At 38.3% G+C, this 19895-nt stretch overlaps 2 protein-coding genes across 3 annotated transcripts in view; one reads left to right on the top strand and one right to left on the bottom strand.

Moving 5' to 3' along the window:
- The window catches only part of LOC131887573 (protein TANC2-like), a 72893-nt gene that overhangs the window by 9687 nt on the left and 43311 nt on the right, over positions 1 to 19895 (top strand). The window lies entirely within an intron of this gene.
- LOC131887620 (acid-sensing ion channel 2-like) lies at positions 10 to 1921 on the bottom strand. Its single transcript, XM_059236254.1, has one exon. The coding sequence runs from the start codon at positions 1622 to 1624 to the stop codon at positions 17 to 19; it is 1608 nt and encodes a 535-aa protein (XP_059092237.1). The 5' UTR covers positions 1625 to 1921; the 3' UTR covers positions 10 to 16.

Below are 19895 nucleotides of genomic sequence, written 5' to 3'. Positions count from 1 at the left end.
TCGTTCTGCTGATTCATTATTTTGGGATCCCACATTTTAGAAGAAACCTGGCCCCCAATTCCACGAATTCAAACAAGGCAATAAATGAGGTGCCCAACCATAGAGATATTGCTCCCCCCGCAGTGCTCAAAATTCCCGAGAGGGTAAACTCTTTGCTCTCAGTAATATTGGTGACGTACTTATCAGCAAAGTATACTTGAAGCTTCAGAAAATTACTCTCTACATGGCTTTGGATTGTATTGTATTGCTCTATCAAACTAATGTTGGGATCCAGAGAAGAAACGGCCTCAAAAGCATCTAGAGGGTTTAGGATTTTCCCTTTGTATTGAAACTGATGACTGTTTGCCAATTCGGTCCAAAACACATGAGAAGGCCAACGTACGGAGTTAGTGTTGTATTCATAGAATACATCGTTACATTCGGCCGGACAAAGACATGTCTCTTTTAAAACCTTGGCTGTCAATTTATCTGCCCCTCTTTCCATACAAGATTGGTCTAAGGTATGCACCAGGCAAGTTCTTTTCGGATTTGAGTCGCTGATGGTGTACAAATGGTTCAATGAGCAATTGCATTTCTCTTTGAATAGGTCAAAAAGGCATTTGCCTTGGCATAAAGCAGCGTGATATCGCCTTGTTCCTTCCAAGCTTGGCATTGAAGATCGGTTCCATGATGTGGAACAGTTTGATGTGTAGGGTTCAGCTTGGAGTGTAGTCACCATTTGTTTTAGTGCTATGCTTGTTAATGTGTTGGTAAGGACGTTGATGGCACTCGTGGCCAAAAGAGGGTCTTTGTCTGGCGGATGGATAGCCACTGCAATGCCTTCGTTTTGTGTAGCGGAGACTCTCATATAATAAGATCGTTCGATATCAACCTCTACTGAAAATCCATAGTAAGGTCCAGCAAAGGCCGTTTCAGCCTTCGATCTCCCTTCAATATTTGAGTTGAAGGTGTAACAATAGCCATATGTTGGATGATATATCTTGCCTGTTCCATTGAGCAAGAGTTGGCAATGGATGGATGTGTCCACAATAGATTGGAAGGTGCAACGTTTGAACATCTTATCTGGCTGATGAGCTATTATCATCTTGTGTTCAGGGGAAATTGTGTTATAGATCTTATCGAATTCATCTCGGAGCTTAAAAAATTTGTCTTCGGAATTTAAGTCTATTTTGGGACGAGCGACGTCGGAATTACAAACTGTGTTGTTGCTTGGGTATCCATTACTAAAGAGTTCGGTCATAAGTACACTACCAGGACAATTGACTTGAATATAGAGTTGGCATAAATTTGCGAGGCTTTGACTATCATTGCTTTGAGTAGAATTCAAGATCCAAATCAAGTCCTTCAGGTTCCCGCAATGAACGGCATTTTGGTTGCAAATCGTCACTGCTGGAAAATTGAGTGATTGAACCTCGGTATTGGTCACGCTCGTGACCACATTGTATTCAAAATAGGTTGTCATAATACTGTAAAGCTGGGTCAAGGTGGCTGAGGTACCCCCAATGAACAAAACAAGCCAGATAGCTTTGGAAATGTTCCAATTGGTGGCATGGTGCTGGGACAATCCACCAATGCTGGTAAACCCAAGGAACCATAACAAAGGTTGTTCTTCCTTCTCTTTCATAGCAGTAAATAATATGGGTTTTCAAATTGTGGGACCATTGGCGGTTGGTCCAACAAAATAACGGGATTCTTCGAAACATGGTGTAGAAGATGTAAGCCTCTAATGTTGATTAATTGTTCTAATTTCTATTACATATTCAAAGCTAGGCCGTTTTATCGGCAAAGCAGATCATTCTTTTCAATTCATTGCTTTCAATTGGTAGATTATAGGGTTTCTACCATTTGTGGTGAAGTCCCTGACTTTCAGTCTGGTGGCTTAATGCGCTGACAATTATGCATAAAAACGAAAAAAAGTGAGTGGAAGCGCACAACAGAGGCCTAACACCTGACCTAGTAGTAAGATCTTGGGATTAAATTGGCACAATAAATTATTAATAAAGTTCACAGAACTGTGTTTTTATAAGAACGTTTTATCCTTCCATAACCCATGAGTCACGTTCTCCCACCATACATGCCCTTAATCGATTTCAGTCAAAGTGTCCTCGAATTAATATTACCTTATTTACCGAGTCCGTGAAGTGTAGGTACATGAATCCACAAGGTGTTCAGCTTTATTATCAAATTCGCATTGCCTAATCATATGATTGTTTCAGTTTTATTTGGGTACAATAAAAATCGGATATAAGAACAGCTTTGGGGCCGTGAATTTCTGCTCTTATATCCGATGCTCCAGTTCCGCGGCTCCAGAGGCAAAACTGATGAGAGAAAACACATTTTTAAGCTATAATTTGATGTAGTTTTACAGTCCAATCAAAAGGTAGCCTTAAAAATCGAGAAAAATGAAACAAAATGCAAGGAGGGCAGTATGTTGTCTGTATGTTTACGCACCAAATACGTAGTTAATTTGTCACAGAATTAGATGTTGGCTATGGAGTTTGAAAAAAAAACCAAGAGTTTTCCAAAGGAGGCACGTTTCACTCCTAACTTTGTGGCAGCTTCGGTCAGGCTTATCTTGGATAACTTGTCAAAATCGGCAAGGAGCTTTTGCTTCTCCTTGATGGAAAAAGTGCTTATCTTGACAGAAGCCATTATGTATGACTGTTTGTTTTTATGCGAAAGCGGCTGAAAACTTGCCTTTATAAAATGGCTTCACCAGTTACCATCGAAAACTTCATTGTGGAGCGCGGGAAATAAAAAAAAAAATATTTTGCCTTCTTCAATTCTGCTCTTATATCCGATGTGGCCCAAAGTTTTGTGCTCTTATATCCGATGCCACTTTTCTATACTTTACTATATGATTTGATTCGGGGATTCACAATCCTGCTCTTATATCCGATTTTTACTGTAATAAGGTCTTTTTGTTATCCCAAAATATTCAACAAAATAAGGTTGCATGATTTTTTGTAATTAATTACATTTCGGGTTAACAAAAAGACCCGATTACGGCAAACTCAAGATATCATTTAATTTTTTGTTGCTACCATTTATTGGGATGAAGCCAAGGCGTAACGGTCTTCGACGCCTTTAATTGCCGCTGGGACCCTAAAGGTTTAGATAGACATGTTTTGGTCACGCCCAAGGTATATAGAGAACCAGGGGTAGGTCGGCAATGTAGTAACAAGTGGCTGCCTGCTAAAACCAGCTATGACGTCTCTTTAACCAGTACATAAAACACGCGTCACGATTAGGCATAACAAGTCATTTTTTTAAGCTTTTAGAAAACTTAAACTGTTTGGTATTGTTAGGGGTCCAATCCAAAGATATTTTTAAAAGTAAAACTCCACGTTTGCAGGGATTTTAAACATACATTAAATTTCTCCCATTAAATCAACCTTTATTTTGACTTATTTTACCACCGAATGCCCAAAACGTTTGCATCGGTAGTCTAGACAAATCAAAGAGCGTGGACATTAATTTACTCTAACAAAACAATCAATACCTATACTTTCTTTGGCAAAACCTGCACATTTATTCACTAAAAAAGAAAAGTACCATTAGCAATACACTTGATAATGTGGTCATAATTTACGGTTGTTTTTAATTTGGTTAGGTCCTAGACATAATGTTGTTGGGCTTACAATTTGAAAAATCGTAAAATGATCGTTTTAGCCCATATACTTGCCAAAATCACCAAGACCCCAATTTTTGAGTTTATTAAATAACATTTTGAAGTGTAATATAATAATTATATAATAATATTTAATAACTATGCTTAAAAACCAATTATGTCATGAATGATAATTCGGATATGTTATTTGAGACGGGTGCATTCCCTTAAAACTACTTATTTCTAGGAACGTTTTATAATTTTACACTTATATTTTATAATTTTACACTTATACTTGACAATCAAATTGACTCTGTGAGACATAATTTAAAGAAAAAAATCTTTTTAGTCCTCTCATGGCAAGCTGATCATAAAATCTTTATAATTTGTACATTTTCAGACAATTATCATCAAAATTGATGTCATTAAAAAAACTGTATTATTACCCTGCGGTCCTCCGGGACATCATACGCGGAAAGATTATGATTTGTTTAGTTGTCACTTAAACTCTATTCAATATCAGGTTAACAAACGCAATGAATATGTCAAATTCAAATCTCAAAACGAGAGCCTGCAGTTGAGCTAGTCGCCAAGTGTTTGATCAGACACAAAATTATTTTCTGAACAAAAGCGCTCTCAGCTAGTGATGGGATCAAATCAAATTTCAAATTCAAGGTTGCCAGAAAACGTGGAAAGTGAAATCACCAACCGATTCAATCGTAACGAAAAATGATGTGTTTGAGTAAAAAGTAACCCTGGTTTGACGGAAGAAAAATCAGGGTTACTTTTTGAGGCTAACTAACGGGTCTACGGCATTCCAACTGTGATGTTATATGCAATTGAAAATGTAAATTGGGAGCCCTAGTTACAACCTCCCGTGATTTTTAATTTGGTCCCCATCAGTATTCTCAGCACGAAAACACTAAGCTCCAGAAGAATGTCAATTGTTTACCATGATATCTGTATCAATTGAAAACGTATCCTAATGTCGGACATTATGAGAATTGTTTTTAGTACTTGTGAACTCCATGAAAAGCCTGGTAAATACAGTTGGGTGCCTATATTTTGTCAAACATAGAAATATAGCAAAGAGACTAAAAACGGCTAAAAACGACCTTTTCCCCATAGTAACAATTCTTTTTGTATTATTGAAATTTTGTTTTCATTTGTTGCATATTTACACCTTTTTTGCACATTTTCACAACTTTTTTCAAGTTTGGACAATTATCTTTCGTGTCTTCTTAGTTTTTTTCGCATTTTGTTTCAATTTTAAAACAGATTATTTCGGTTAGAAAGGCAACTTTTTTTTCGAGGTCTACATATGGCACTCTAGACAAGGACCTCTGGGTTAAGAATATATCTGTGATGAACCATAAGAAAAGATTCAACTTCTTAAGCGTTACAAATGTGTGAGTGCTTTTTGGAAATGTCTGACTCCCTGCTGGGCTTTGTTTGGAACCTTTTTACAGGTTCATCGAAAATTGACAGCCAACCAGATAGATCGAATTTGACGAACTATATGCAACCTTGCCCGTCTCTGACTAGAGAGTCTCTTGGTTATACTACGCGTTTCAAGCGTCTAGAGAGTGTGCTTGAGATGGCTTAGTCCTAGAAATGAGTTGACACCAATAAATGCGGTGCAAGGAGTTCAAAACTTAGGACCATTTTATTCAACGATACTGTGTTTTATTCTAGCTAAAATTCCGATTATACATAACGTGGCATAATGCCGTTTGAATGTTGGTCCAGCTCTGATTTTACTAAGGACGTGAAAATTTGATTCGTGCCCGAAGAAAATCAGGTCACACGACGGCCTCTATCATAAACACTCTTTATGCTTTTTCTACTTTAAACCTTGGGCGATTGTATTAGTAATGAGCTAGTTTGTCTAATTTTGTCAGGGTATCATAATTGTATTTTGAGTATTATTCGGAAAAGAGCACTTCATATTTGAGATAAAACAGTCTTAAGATGTGACAAATAAATGCACTCGATTATGTGTAGATCAAATGGGACATACCAGATCACTTAACAAGGATTGAAAACAAGCGATTTATATTATTAGGATTAATCAGTTTTCTGGATATCTAATGGGCACAGACCATTAAAAAAGTCGAAAGAAGCGGGATCTTAGAACCAGGGCATGCCATTTTGATTCGTGGAGAAGTTGCTTCGATTGCCTAGCACCTTTTTTCCAACCATACCTGAAATTGGTCCTATGACCTCTCGGCGTAGGATAATGGAGATTTCTAACGAACTAAGCCAGGATTTTTTTTATAAACCGTCACGGTATAGAGAGCCAACAATTAGTTTATTTTTTGAATTTCCATTGGATGACAAAGATGATTCATGAAATCCAAATAGCAGGAAATGACATGCAGGCAAACACATTTTCATTCAACTTATTCTTAAACGGAACATGAATCCTTTAATTTAATTATGCAATTTCTACCGACAAGCCGAATGAGAAAGTATGATTTTCATTGATTTTCTACTATTTTGTTAAATCGTGACAAAAACGACTTATAAAACCGATTCATATCACAAGTACTCATTGGCAAAAATAAGGAAAGTCTCAATATGTTTTTTATGGCAAATGTTTAGTACAATGAGGGATAAAATCAATGAGAAAGTGACCAAAATATATGATTTTCACAGAATTTTAAGAAAAGAAACGTAAAAAGATTTAGTCAGGCTGAAAAGGAATCAAATCACATGAAATACATATCAATATTGTAGCTACACATTCAAACAATGAAACAAAACTTTTTGTAAATTGCTTTTGGGGTAGGTGTTATTTGCATGTTTAGATATCAAGTGATGTTTTGAACCATTGCAAAAAGGTCGTCTTTAATCTCAAGCATATGGACTGCGAACGAGCTTCCCGCCAAATCGGCCTGCTCTTGGTCGACTCTGAACCACTTTTCGAATCGAAGTAATAAAAAAAAGGAATTTAGATCTTCTCAATTAAAGGCGGGCCATTTATATATAATTTACTTGTAAAATGGTTTGCTTCAAAGTCATGGTGTGAAAAGCTTATCTAGCTGACCAAGAGGAGGCCAAAAAATCGAAATTTATGTAGTGTTTACTACATAACGTTAGACATATCTCCAGAGTTCCCTAGGCATAGTTTTGGGCTCAAACTTGGCCAAGGTCATCTTTTCAACAGGGTCATGTGGTCGTATGAAGTGTTTATTTGGAAGTCAACGGTTTTTTCACTTCCGTTCGCAATCCACATCTCTAGAAGTCTGCTGCTCAATTTTGTGGGAACCAACATTTCAGAAGAAACCTGGCCCCTAATTCCACGAATTCAAACAAGGCAATAAATGAGGTGCCCAACCATAGAGATATTGCTCCCCCCGCAGTGCTCAAAATTCCCGAGAGGGTAAACTCTTTGCTCTCAGTAATATTGGTGACGTACTTATCAGCAAAGTATACTTGAAGCTTCAAAAAGTTACTCTCTACATGGGCTTTGACAATTTCGTACTGGTTCATCAATGTGCTATTGGGCTCAGAGGAAGAGAAGGTCTCAAAAACTTTAGACGGCTCTAAGACGTCCCCTTTGTATTGAACTTGGTAACTGTTTGCCAATTCAGTCCAAAACACGTGAGAAGGCCAACGTACGGAGTTAGTGTTGTATTCATAGAATACATCGTTACATTCGGCAGGACAAACGCATTGCTCTTTCAAAAGGCCACTTGTCACTTTCCCTGCCCCTCTCTCTGTACAAGCTTGGTCTTCGGTGTGTACAAGGCAAGTTCTCTTCGGATTTGAGTCACTGATGGTGTACAAATGGTTCAATGAGCAATTACAATGCTTTTTAAAGATATCAAAAAGGCATTTGCCTTGGCATAAAGCAGCATGATATCGCCTTGTTCCTTCCAAGTTTGGCATTGAAGATCGTTTCCACGATGCGGAGCAATTTGAGGTATAGGGTGCTCCCAAAAGATGAGCCTCGGATTGTCTCAATGCTATGCTTGTGAGTGTATTTGTGAGGACGTTGATGGCACTCGTGGCTAAAAGAGGGTCCTTGTCTGGTGAATGGATGGCCACTGCAATGCCTTCGTTTTGTGTGGCAGATGTTCTCATATAATAAGATCGTTCGATATCAACCTCCACAGAAAACCCGTAGTAAGGTCCAGCAAAGGCCGTTTCAGCCGTCGATCTCCCTTCAACATTTGAGTTGAAGGTGTAACAATAGCCGTATGTTGGATGATATATCTTGCTTGTTCCATTGAGCAAGAGTTGGCAATGGATTGATGTGTCCACAATTGATCGGAAGGTACAACGTTTGAACATCTTCTCGGACTGATGGGCGATTATCATTTTGTACTTAGGTGAAATTGTGTCATATATTCTATCAAACTCGTCTCGAAGTCTCGAAAATTTGTCGTTGGAATTATTTAAGTCAATGCTTGACCCATTGACACTGTAATTACAAACTGTGTTGTTGCTTGGGTATCCATTACTAAAGAGTTCGGTCATAAGTACGCTACCAGCACAATAGACTTGAATATAGAGTTGGCATAAATTTGCAATGATTTGACAATCATTGGTTTGTGTAGAGTGCAGGTTCAAAATTAAGTCCCTCAGGTTCCCGCAATGAACGGCATTTTGGTTGCAAATCGTCACTGCTGGAAAATCGAGGGATTGGACCTCTATGTTGGTCACACTCGTGATCACGTTGTATTCGAAATACATTGTCATGATATTGTAAAGCTGGGTCAAAGTGGCGGAGGTACCTCCAATGAACAATATAATCCAGATGCTTTTGGCAATGTTCCAGTTGGTAGCATTGAATTGGGACAATCCGCCGATGCTGGTGAACCCCAAAAACCATAGCAAAGGTTGATGTTCCTTCGTCTTCATGGTTGTATATTGTGACGATAATGACTCGTTTGGGCAAAGGAGAATCATAGAGGAAGCAAGGCCGGGCCTAGAGAGTACAATTCGAGCTAGCCAGGTGGACTCGTTTTTGGAGCGAATGAGTGACAGCTGAATGGCTGATGTGGTGTGGTTTCAAATTGTAAAGGCGCTTGCTTTCAATCGGCTGGAGGTCCACTGTTCCAGTTACCGATTCAGTTGCAGTGAAAACGCCACTATTTTTACCTTTCTATGTTTTTTTCTACTATTGGTGAATGATCCAAGAATGTTTCATGTAAGGGGATCTCTGAAAACATCTGTCGAAGAGCTTGGAATTCCGAACTATGGTTTAATTCATTGTTTTCCATACTTTTTGTCTTTTTGTTTTGTCGTTGAAGTTGTAAAAATGAACCAACTCGTTTGCGAAGGCTTCAAATGATGCGAAAATGAGTTGCCTACCATTTAGATACAAGAATTCCTTTTACTTACTTAATTATTTTCCTATTATGTACGGAAGAAACTAAAATCGATTTCAAGCACATAAAAGCAATTTACCTTGATCTGGAATGACATATGTTCATAAGACACTACATAAGGCACTTTAAATTATTCATTACTATCATTCATATTCATATGTTTTGTCATTACAATGCCTCCCTTGCAATGTGGGCCGCCATGGTGTTTCACCATAAATGTTCTCACTCTCCGTCATCAGATGCACTATTCTTGAGAAAAATCTTGTTGTTTTAAGAGATGAGATTATGTCGATTCATTTCAATAGTAGCTTCAAACATTAATTTTGGCTCAAATTTTCGCCCAAATTTTCGCCCAAATAGATGCCATTTAACACATACTTTGTGTGTTAGCATGGTTTGTGGCTTGTCTCTTGGAAGAGAATACTGCAACAAGCAGGATAGGAAAGAGAAGCTTCCATGCTACGCGGTCCAGTGGATTGATTTCCTTGTAAAGTGGTAACCAACACTCAACTCCTAATCCTTCTTTTTTTTTGAGGAAACCTCCATTTTAGTCTCAAGAGCACTTTAGGTTTTAGAGGTTCGTGTGGTCTTAAAGCGTAAGTAGTCTGTGTTTCAGCTCCCACGCGTTTTTCAACTTTTTTGGCAGGACGAAATATTTTTAACTCAACCTTTTACTTCTAGAATATCAACCATATTCGTTACGTAACACAAAGATAGCTAAATATCAGTAAAGACTGCCATTGGTTGAAACTAGCCCTCTAGTTGAAACTGAGGACAATCAAAGAAGCGAAAGAGGCGGAAAATTCAAACTGAACGGAAATTGTCATTTTCAAGGTCAAAGTTTTGGATGTTCAAGTCAAAAATTTTGTCCAAAAATTTCACTACCATATGGCATTTTGCATCATACTCTGTGTAAGAATGAAAACTCTTTCAGACCAGGACATAAATTTCGAACCAATGTTCTCACATTTCTGATGTTGTGTAAAGTTGATGACTGTCTGAATATTAAAAACTCCGAATTGTCCCTAGAAGGGATATCAGAGGAGATTTTGGCATCTTTTAATCTTTTATCAAGCACAAAACAAGTTGTGAAGATTAAAAAGAATCAATATTTCACCAAACTTTACTCTGCCCAAGAATAGGGTAAAAACAAAATTGGTCACCCTAAAAAAATTATAATTTTTTGAAGGTACCGAGACTCTCTTAGATCATAGATTTCTAGACCCTGTATGTCGGACGACCGACCACTCGGCTGGCCAAGCACTACAGCGGATGGTCTGTTGGGAATGGATCACAATCCGGTTTGTAGTATTGTTTACACAAACGAGTGGTCGGTCGTCCTAGTGACCCTGCATCCAGGGTCCCTAGGTCGTCCTTCATCCAGTGTCTAAAAATCTATGATAAGATGCAGTAACGATTATAAGCTAACATCAAATATACGCACGCGAAATGATGAGCAGCTTGATTAACTGAAAGAAAGTTCAACAAAAAAAAGAGGCCTCTGATTGTTGTCATCAAATTTGTCTTGGGATATTACGTTGGTACATGTATCTTTTCATTGCTTCAGAAGAATTGAATTGTTTTTGTAACGTGTTGCTTGGTAATACTTCATAGATTTTCATGGCCCTTGGGATTTTATCAACCATGGGATTATTACACTATTTAATGCTGAGGGTTTTTCATTGGTTAATCTTGATATTGTACTTTATTATTTCCTATGACCACCTATTGGATGGATTGTAAGCTCATTGGCCTTTGATGCCTGCAAATAAACTGGAGCTTGAATTTCACACGCCCCTTCCATAGAATGTAGCATTTGATTGGAACCTGCGGCTTATATATAATCGATTATATATGTACGCTTCTGTGCTTAATAATGACCCAATTTCTCCGCCCCTCAGCTAGCAATTCCAATGAAGTTCGTAATTTCTTGTTTTTTTATCAGGCAGTTATTAAACATCGTTTCTAAATTCATTATCGAGACTGTAAGTTGGAACCATTACAGTGTTATTAGACGATCCAACTTGATATTGAAAGCATTTATAGGATAATACCACATACAGGTTGGCTGGAAAATACCGTCAAAGAATTAATTTGGTATTTTCGAACCAAGTTCGTTAGCAATGGCAATAAAAAAAGTAAGAAAATTAAGATCCAAAGGCGGGCTTTTGATCGTGAGAGGAGAGCTGGTTACGTTATTCTCATTCACCATGACTGTACAACTCAAGATGTGGTTGAACAAAATCCGGATATCTCGGCCCCGATCAATTATGTATATCAGTAATTAGAAGTCGAAGCTATCTTTGGCATGAATCCATTTTGACTTTGGGGAACAATATTGCCCTCGTGGACGTACGTCTAGAAATGGCCCTTGACCAATGGTTCCAAAAGATTTCCGATCGTGTTAATCAGATACATTGGCCTTTAATGTTGCAATTGCTCTCTGAAGCTCACGACTCATAAGTTAAAGTTATGCCAGCAAGTTTCCACCTCTGCGGCACATTTCCTGACTCGATCCTTCTCCAGTATAGATGCTTCAGTGGAACCACACGGAACTTGACTATTAGCTTTCATATACCTTGTACTAATGTTGTCCGGTCCCGGCGAGGGGTCCCAATTTAATTTCTCAATTGGATTCTGTTTTTCTGAAGTCTTAAGGACAATATAGTTGATTTCACGACTGGAAAGATCCTGGGTGTAAGAGAAACGATATTATATTGATAAACCCTGGAAGAAAGAGGTAAAGTAGTGATTGAGCGCATTGGCCTGATCTAGGTCTGTGTTAAGTTCTCGGCCATTTAGGCCAAACAAATTTCCTGGCGGCTCTTGCCTTTGTGTTGAAATTTTGATGATTATTAGATTAGGTTTTGCACTTTTGACGAGGCTGGTTTTGAAATCTTGCATTGCTTTGAGAACCAAAGATTTTGCTACTTGCTGATGTTTGCTAAATTATCTCTGTCTCATGGGAGTGAATTATTTTCTGTGGTCGGTGTGCACCATGGAATGGGTCGCACCCAATATACAGTATTTGGCAATTTTTTTTGACCAACTCCTTTCCTCTCCTAAATTGAGAATTATTTCGAGTGCCAATGATTAACTCCATTTTGTAAATTGTTTCTTGTACCCAAGGAAATCATAATTTTATGTACATTTTTCGAAAATTGGAAAAATCGCCTTTTAAATACTTTGGGAGTCGCTTTTCTCTCTGCATGAGTTAACAGCCAAACTGTAAAAAGGCTATTTGAAGGCCACCTCCATCTTGCATTTTTCTAGCTCAAAAAACAAAAGAACCAACTTTGAATTTATGGCTTTAGTTAAGAAGTCTAGTTGCCTAAAAACATTAAAAATATTAATAAAAAACCACAAAAACCGAGCCAGGAGCACGCTTCGGCACTTTGGGGTCCGATATCCGCCCCAGGGCTAAACAGTATCGAAAAAAGGTACATCGGAACTTCACACCTAGTTACCTGTTGGATAGAGAAATCAACTGAAAATCTAAGAACTATGCATATTCTGTTTTATTTTGTTTCACAGTCTGTGGGTGTGGTTAGCGTCCAAGAATTTCCTTAACATAGGACGGGGGAAAGATTTAAAGCCAGACCCATGGCTGTCAAATTAGTAAACATCGCCAGCCACTTGATCTCGTCTCCTACAAAAGGTTAGATGATTTGGCTTATCCGTTTTTCCCGATTTTAGCTTCCACTGCTCATATAATATGTGATTTTGGTACTTGTTCTAACAAATTTACTCAAACATAAGACAAAATCGGCGATGAACCAGTATATCGGGAGATGGTTGTGGCGCAGTTGGTTAACGCCCGACCGAGCTATGCTCGGGTTCATAGGTTCGATCCTAGCTCTCCCACACCCCCACTTCCGCACATGTAATAGATCATCGCCTCGAACGACGGACCAGGAACCCAGAATGGGACAAAATCAGAAATATTTACAGTATATCAAATGTTTGTAAAAATCTGATCCAATGAGAAGCAATCTCGCAATAAACATTTTAATCAGATTAATGCGGGCTAGTTCAGGTCAAGCGTATCAAATTACATACCTTAGTTCTCAAAGTTATTGACTATGACAGAATGTGAACTCAAATTTTACGAGGCACTTTTATTTACAAATGATTCCAAGAGGCGACGTATTTCAGCGTCATAGAGTGCAAATGGAGATGGTAGATTCTTTTTGGTATTGGCGAGCAAGGACAGGTGCTGAAAACCTCCGCATATAACACTGTTATCTTGAACGGAATCAGGGACTGATTGACTTGATAATAAATGAAATAAAATATGATTTGTTTTGCAAATATATAGAGACCAAATCAGGAACTATCAATGCAACAAGAATATATTTCAGATATCTACTAAGATAATTTGTCTTGCACCATGCCTTTAAAAAATCGATTGAGAAGAACGCATCTTAATTTTGAGTGTGGAGAAATCTTTTTTGTGTCTTTGATCAACAAATTTTGAATCGTTGCAAATCCATCCATTATTTTTTTTCTCGACACATATGGAAAAGGCTCAGTTTTGAGGGATCCAAAACCTTGCAATGAACCTGGCACCTAATTCCACAAACTCAAAACAAGCAATGAATGAGGTGCCCAACCATAGAGATATTGCTCCCCCCGCAGTGCTCAAAATTCCCGAGAGGGTAAACTCTTTGCTCTCAGTAATATTGGTGACGTACTTATCAGCAAAGTATACTTGAAGCTTCAGAAAATTACTCTCCACATGGGTTTTGACACTTTCGTACTGGTTCATCAATGTGCTATTGGGATCTAAAGAAGATAAAACTTCGAAGGCGTCCTTGGGACTTATTACCTCGCTTTGATAAACCACTTCGTAATTACCCGCCAGGTCGGCCCAAAATACATGGGAAGGCCAACGAACAGAGTTAATGCTGTACTCATAAAATACAGCGTTGCATTCAGCGGGACAAATGCATTTCTCTTTCAAAATCTGGCTCGTCAAATCTATAGCCCCCTTTTCCGTACAATTTCGGTCCAATGTATGGACAAGACAAGCTCTCTTTGGATTTGAGTCACTGATGGTGTACAAATGGTTCAACGAGCATTCACATTTCTCTAGAAATTGATCAAAAAGGCATTTGCCTTGGCATAAAGCCGACTGATAATCCTTTGTGCCTTCCAAGTCGGGCATTGAAGATCGATTCCATGATGTTGAACAATTTGAGGTATAGGGTGCAGCTTGACGGGAAATTTCCGATTGAGACACTGCAATACTTGTCAATGTATTGGTAAGGACGTTGATGGCAGTTGTGGCTAAAAGAGGGTCCTTGTTAGGTGGATGGATGGCCACTGCAATGCCTTCGTTTTGTGTAGCGGAGACTCTCATATAGTAAGACCGCTCGATATCAACCTCTACTGAAAATCCATAGTAAGGTCCAGCAAAGGCCGTTTGAGCCTCTGATCTCCCTTCAATATTTGAGTTGAAGGTGTAACAATAGCCGTATGTTGGATGATATATCTTGCCTGTTCCATTGAGCAAGAGTTGGCAATGGATGGATGTGTCCACAATAGATTGGAAGGTGCAACGTTTGAACATCTTGTCTGGCTGATGAGCTATTATCATCTTGTGTTCAGGGGAAATTGTGTCATAGATTTTATCGAATTCATCTCGGAGCTTGAAAAATTTATCATTGGACTTGTTTTGGTCCAGGTCAATGGATGGATCAATAGTGTAGAGATTGCAAATTGTTTTGTTGCTTGGGTATCCATTACTAAAGAGTTCGGCCATAAGTACACTACCAGCACAATTTACTTGAATATAGAGTTGGCATAAGTTTGCAATGCTTTGACTGTCATTGTTTTGTGTTGAGTTCAAGTTCCAAATCAAGTCCTTTAGGTTCCCACAATGAACGGCATTTTGGTTGCAAATCGTCACCGCTGGAAAATCGAGTGATTGAACCTCGGTGTTGGTCACGCTCGTGACCACGTTGTATTCGAAATACGTTGTCATAATACTGTGTAGCTGGATCAGGGTGGCCGAAGTACCCGCGATGAACAATATAAGCCAGATGGATTTGGCAATATTCCAATTGGTGCCATTGAATTGGGACAATCCACCGATGCTGGTAAACCCCAGGAACCAAAGCAAAGGTTGTTGTTCCTTCTCTGCCATGTTCGCAAGTACCGCTGATATGAATTGTGTGAAAGACGTTTGTGAAATGAGACAACTTTTTAAAGCTCTTTCTTTGCGAGTAGCGTCGTAAGTAGCCGTTACTTTCTTAGCTTATTTGTCAAGTGTTGATGGGATTTTTACTCAGAGTAACGTCCACATTCGATTTCCGAGGTGATGTGCTTTAAAAAAAATATGCGTCTGGGCTTGCTTTTATTGACTTCTTGGCAACTTTACCTTTGTTGGTCGTGAGGATTGAACTAGTAAGTAAACTGCGCTTTAAGAGTCTTGGAAAACATGGGTGCTGTCAACTGGGATGAACACAACTATTGTACGCGCTTTTTCTCGCATTTCCTCCATTTCCACAGAACTCGTACGTCAGAGATCCACGCAATTAGTTCCTCATACACAATTTACATATCTTTCAACTTCTAGCCATACATGATCTTGTAAACAGTCCTCTTGGGTTCAATCATTCATGGATTGGCAATTTGTGGTTGCAGCAACTCATCATCATTTCATGAATTTAACTTATATGTCCATAGAAGACAAGGTTTCGATTCCATTGTGAGTGAATTATAAATCAAAACTAATAATAACCAAACAGTTGGTTACCTCTTTGAAGGCATTCAATAAATTCGATTTTCGTTAAGAAGTACACTAAAATTGCACACCCGAAAGTCAGAAACTCTTTTTTGTGTCTGATTGACGTTTACCGAATTATTATTGGTCTGTTGAAGTATGGTTCATCAAAAAAACATAGCCCCAGGTTGACAAATTGTTGCTCCCCTGAGTGACCAAAACTCGTATCTGTGACAAATTTGAGGTATGGGCGACTGCTTAATGAGGATCCATCATGCCTCAACGATCAATCCTTAAGAAAAACCGACGTCTGAATGTTTACATTGGTTAACGCCTTTTCGATAGGTCACAAATGTGGCATGAGTGCTGGTTTTTCTTATTCACATATTTAATGTACAGGGTCTTAAAAAAGTTACTCAAAAAGTTGTTTCTAACTCAGAAACAACTTAAGTAAAGACAATAAGGAGTAAAACATGAATATATATAATATTCCGGAGCATAAATACCCAATTTTATACATTTCTGACAACAGCTGTTAACAATATTACTGATTATGTCCCATAAAATGCAGGCCTTCTGCGACCACAACTTTCTGACATCATTTTATTGATTGTTGACCAGACGGCTGGCAGAGGCAGAGGACACTTGTTAGACCTCTGTGATGTCCCTGAGGTTGCGGATCGGTTTCGTCCGTGCCATCTCCTTGACTTTATGGACGTTGGTGGCTGTGGTGGCCGTGACAGGCCGCCCGGACCTCACTGTAATGCTTGGGTCTCCGTTCCTGGCTTTGAGGTGCTGGAAGACTTTGTAAACCGACTTGACATTGTAGCCTACCCTCTTGGCTCTGTCCTTGTCCGTGTGGCCGGCTTCATGGAGCACCTTGATGGTAGTAAGGGCCTCTTCAGCCTCGCGGTTGCTCTTGGAGTAAGCCTTTTTGGCGTTTCTTGAAAAAGGTCCTCTTTAGAATATCGGCCATTTCTCACTCAATTTTTGTCCGATTGTGGATAGTTATGGCTCATTTTGAAGCCAATCTACTATCATTACACTTTTATGTTCCCCTTAATACTCATCTGACATCATGATATGAGTCAAGACAATCATTGGGGCAACTAAAACTTCATCTACAAAATATTTGTTTCACTGGGCAATCCTTTTTTGGCACTTGTGTACAACAAATACAAAAAGAAAAACATATTAGCTTTTGAATTACCTGTTAAAAAGGTCAAAATTACTTACTGACATATTTTTGAAATATTTGGAAAGTTAGCTATGCTTCTTTTGGATCACCTAACCTTCTTTCTAGGAGCGAACCAACTCGGTTGCTTCAGTTCCCAATTGGCATGGTGCTTATCTCGCGGCCGTTTCTTTTCTCTACACCAGAACTATTTTTCATGAGCTTGAAAGTTTCTGCTAGAACAATACTTTCTTCAGAGATTTTTTTTTTTTGTCAAAAATGCAAGCGAAATTTGGTTTTCAATTGCATGGTTTTAAGGTTGGTAATACAACTCGTGCTACTTTTTTATTATCTTTAGAAGTAAAAGGGAAACAATCTGCTGATGTCATTCTTTGGTGCAAGATTGTAGACAAGATGACCAGTTAACCTGCACTGTTCATAAATATCCATTTGTCATTTTTGTCAATTTACCGGCTTGTTGAGGCAAAAAAGAAAAAGAAGGACACAGAACGAAGGGAAGAGCTGGACCAATATGTAATTTACATCGATGTTGTGCTTTTGAACTCGGGTCATTTGTGTAGCGTCCGCATTGCCTTCCTGAATTTTCCAACGAGGGCATTTCCCTAACAGTTTGGGGTAGCAAGTTCCACAGAAAAACTGAGCGCACATTGAATACGTTCTTTCGTGCCTGAGTTCTCGCCAGTGGGGTCCATAGTTTCAATAATATTGAAGCATTAGTATAAGAATTATGAAAATAGTTCCAAAGCAAATGCCAAATGTAGGGTTGGGTTGTTTTGATATGTCTACCTAAAGAGGTCCATGTTCCCGGAGCTTTTTTTACGTATACCCTTTCGTCGCTCTCGACGAGTGAACATGGGCTTCAGTTCTTTTTTATGTTTATGAAAGCAATACATGTGAATGTAAAAGAGTTGCGTCTTACACGTAAAATTGTATGTGTAATATATCCATGAACGTATTTGCCGGAATAATGCGGGACTTGTTCCACGTTCTTTGGGAGAGAATATGAAGCCAAATTATGTTGAAAGGTTCTACATAATTTGGTTCTCATCAAAATGAATTGTTTCTCCCCCATTTATTGTACAAAAACTAGCTATGTGTCGTGGCTCATCAGCTCCCACTCACATTCAAATGGATAATCTAAAGAAAGGCACAAAATGTACACAAGATAAATTATTGATATGATGGATCTTCGTTTGCTGACAGAGTGCTTTAAAAAAAATGAGTCCACAATTCATATTAATACCTCTTGAATTGTTTTACCTGTTGAACGCAATAAAAATGTATAAATAGAAAAGCTATAGAAGGACAAGCATTTAAATCGGAATATGTTCGGCTCTAAACAAAAACTTTACGAACAAAAACTCTCGCCCAACCCCCACCAGAAAAAAAAGGAATTTCCGAAACAAACGTCCCAAATCGAGAAATATGAATTTCTTTCCACGGAAGTTTTCGTTAGATTGCATCCGACTATTGAGAGTTGTAAAGCAGTACTTTTAAAAACATTGGAGATAGGAGGATTCAGTTGGCTTCAATTTACAAAGTAAGTACCAACCTAAGTGTATCATGTATGAGTATGTTTCTCAATATTTTTGTTCAAAATAGCTGTATAAGCATTCCTCCGACACTTTTAGGAACATTTTCAGCCCTCTTACTTCTTTATATCAGACAGTTAGTTTATCCCAATGTACAATATTCTGTTATTTTTTGGTAATTTCAGCACCAGTAAAATCTCTTTGAAGCACCCTGTAACCTATTTGCATATCAGGAATAGTTTGCATGTTATGGAAAAAAACGTGGGACTTGCGAATCTACAGTTAGACTTTGACACTTCATGTCAACATGAGCATTAATGTTGAAATACCTTTCAAATATAATTGCATGCCAAAAATGTAGCTTTAGTACGACTAACTTCCTCTTTTTCTGCCCAACATGGGGTAATGGAGCTCACCCAAAAAAATTGTATTGATTATCAATCATATTGCTTCAGTTTATGAACCACATGTATCACAAGTGTGCTTCTGCAATAGTAAATTAAATATTACCATCATTTCTTGCCTTGTGTGATAACTAGACCTCGAAAAAATAGTTGCATTTTTAACCAAATTCATTTTATGTTAAGTTATACGAAAAGAGGTGAAAAATAACCACACCATTTGCAAAAAAGCATTGTCAGCTGCAATGGAATTAACAAGTGGTGTAATATTTCCTCGGCAAAAGAAACGGTTTTGGAACTATTTGTGAGAAACTTTAATTTCGGTGTCATCAATCGACTATTCGGCAAGATTGAATGATAATTTTAACCTTCGTATTCTCTAATAACCAGAGGTTTGATCTCTCCTCAACAAAAGACATGGATTTCGCTTTGAAGCATTGTAAACGCAACAAAGTCCAAATCTAGGACGATTACCCTGACAGCTTCCGGTTTCCTCCATGTGCTTGATGAAAAATAAAGGTGTGTTTGAGATCGAAAAAAGCACGTGTAACGAGTATTTTTTAGGTTTTTTTGAGTCTTTATGATTACTAGTGTTCTCAAACGTACGTAAATAACATTTATGTGCATCCTGGGCCTTTAATTGCATCTTTTTTGCATCTGGAACCTTTACTTGTATCATTCGCATCGTTGTTCCATTTTCACTTTATTATGCATTTTAGGCATCTTTTGACTGAATTTGTTTTGACCGAAAATTTGTATTTTCATTATTTTGATGAGAAATTGGCAACCCTGACGTATGTCTGCACAATTCAGGGTCCCGACTGCCATCTCTTTTCTAGGGACAAAGGATTGTATAACTTACTGGAATTATTGAATAAGCCTATTTTATCAAACAAAACCCCATAAACAGCAATCCCCCCAGCACTTTCAAAGAATGGCATTGGTTGAAGTCGACTTCAAATAACAACGTACAAGCCAAAGCTGTTATTTTGACAACACCTGTGATTGGTATGGAAGTTTAGTCTTAGATTACTCTTCAGATGCTGATCCACTGAGATTAGAGCATACTGTTATTAGAATATATGTGTCCA

Source organism: Tigriopus californicus, chromosome 1, assembly GCF_007210705.1.
Source record: "Tigriopus californicus strain San Diego chromosome 1, Tcal_SD_v2.1, whole genome shotgun sequence".
In the NCBI taxonomy this organism is placed as follows: Eukaryota; Metazoa; Arthropoda; class Copepoda; order Harpacticoida; family Harpacticidae; genus Tigriopus; species Tigriopus californicus.
The sequence above is the reverse complement of the archived record's forward strand: the minus strand, read 5'-3'. Positions and strand labels throughout refer to the sequence as shown.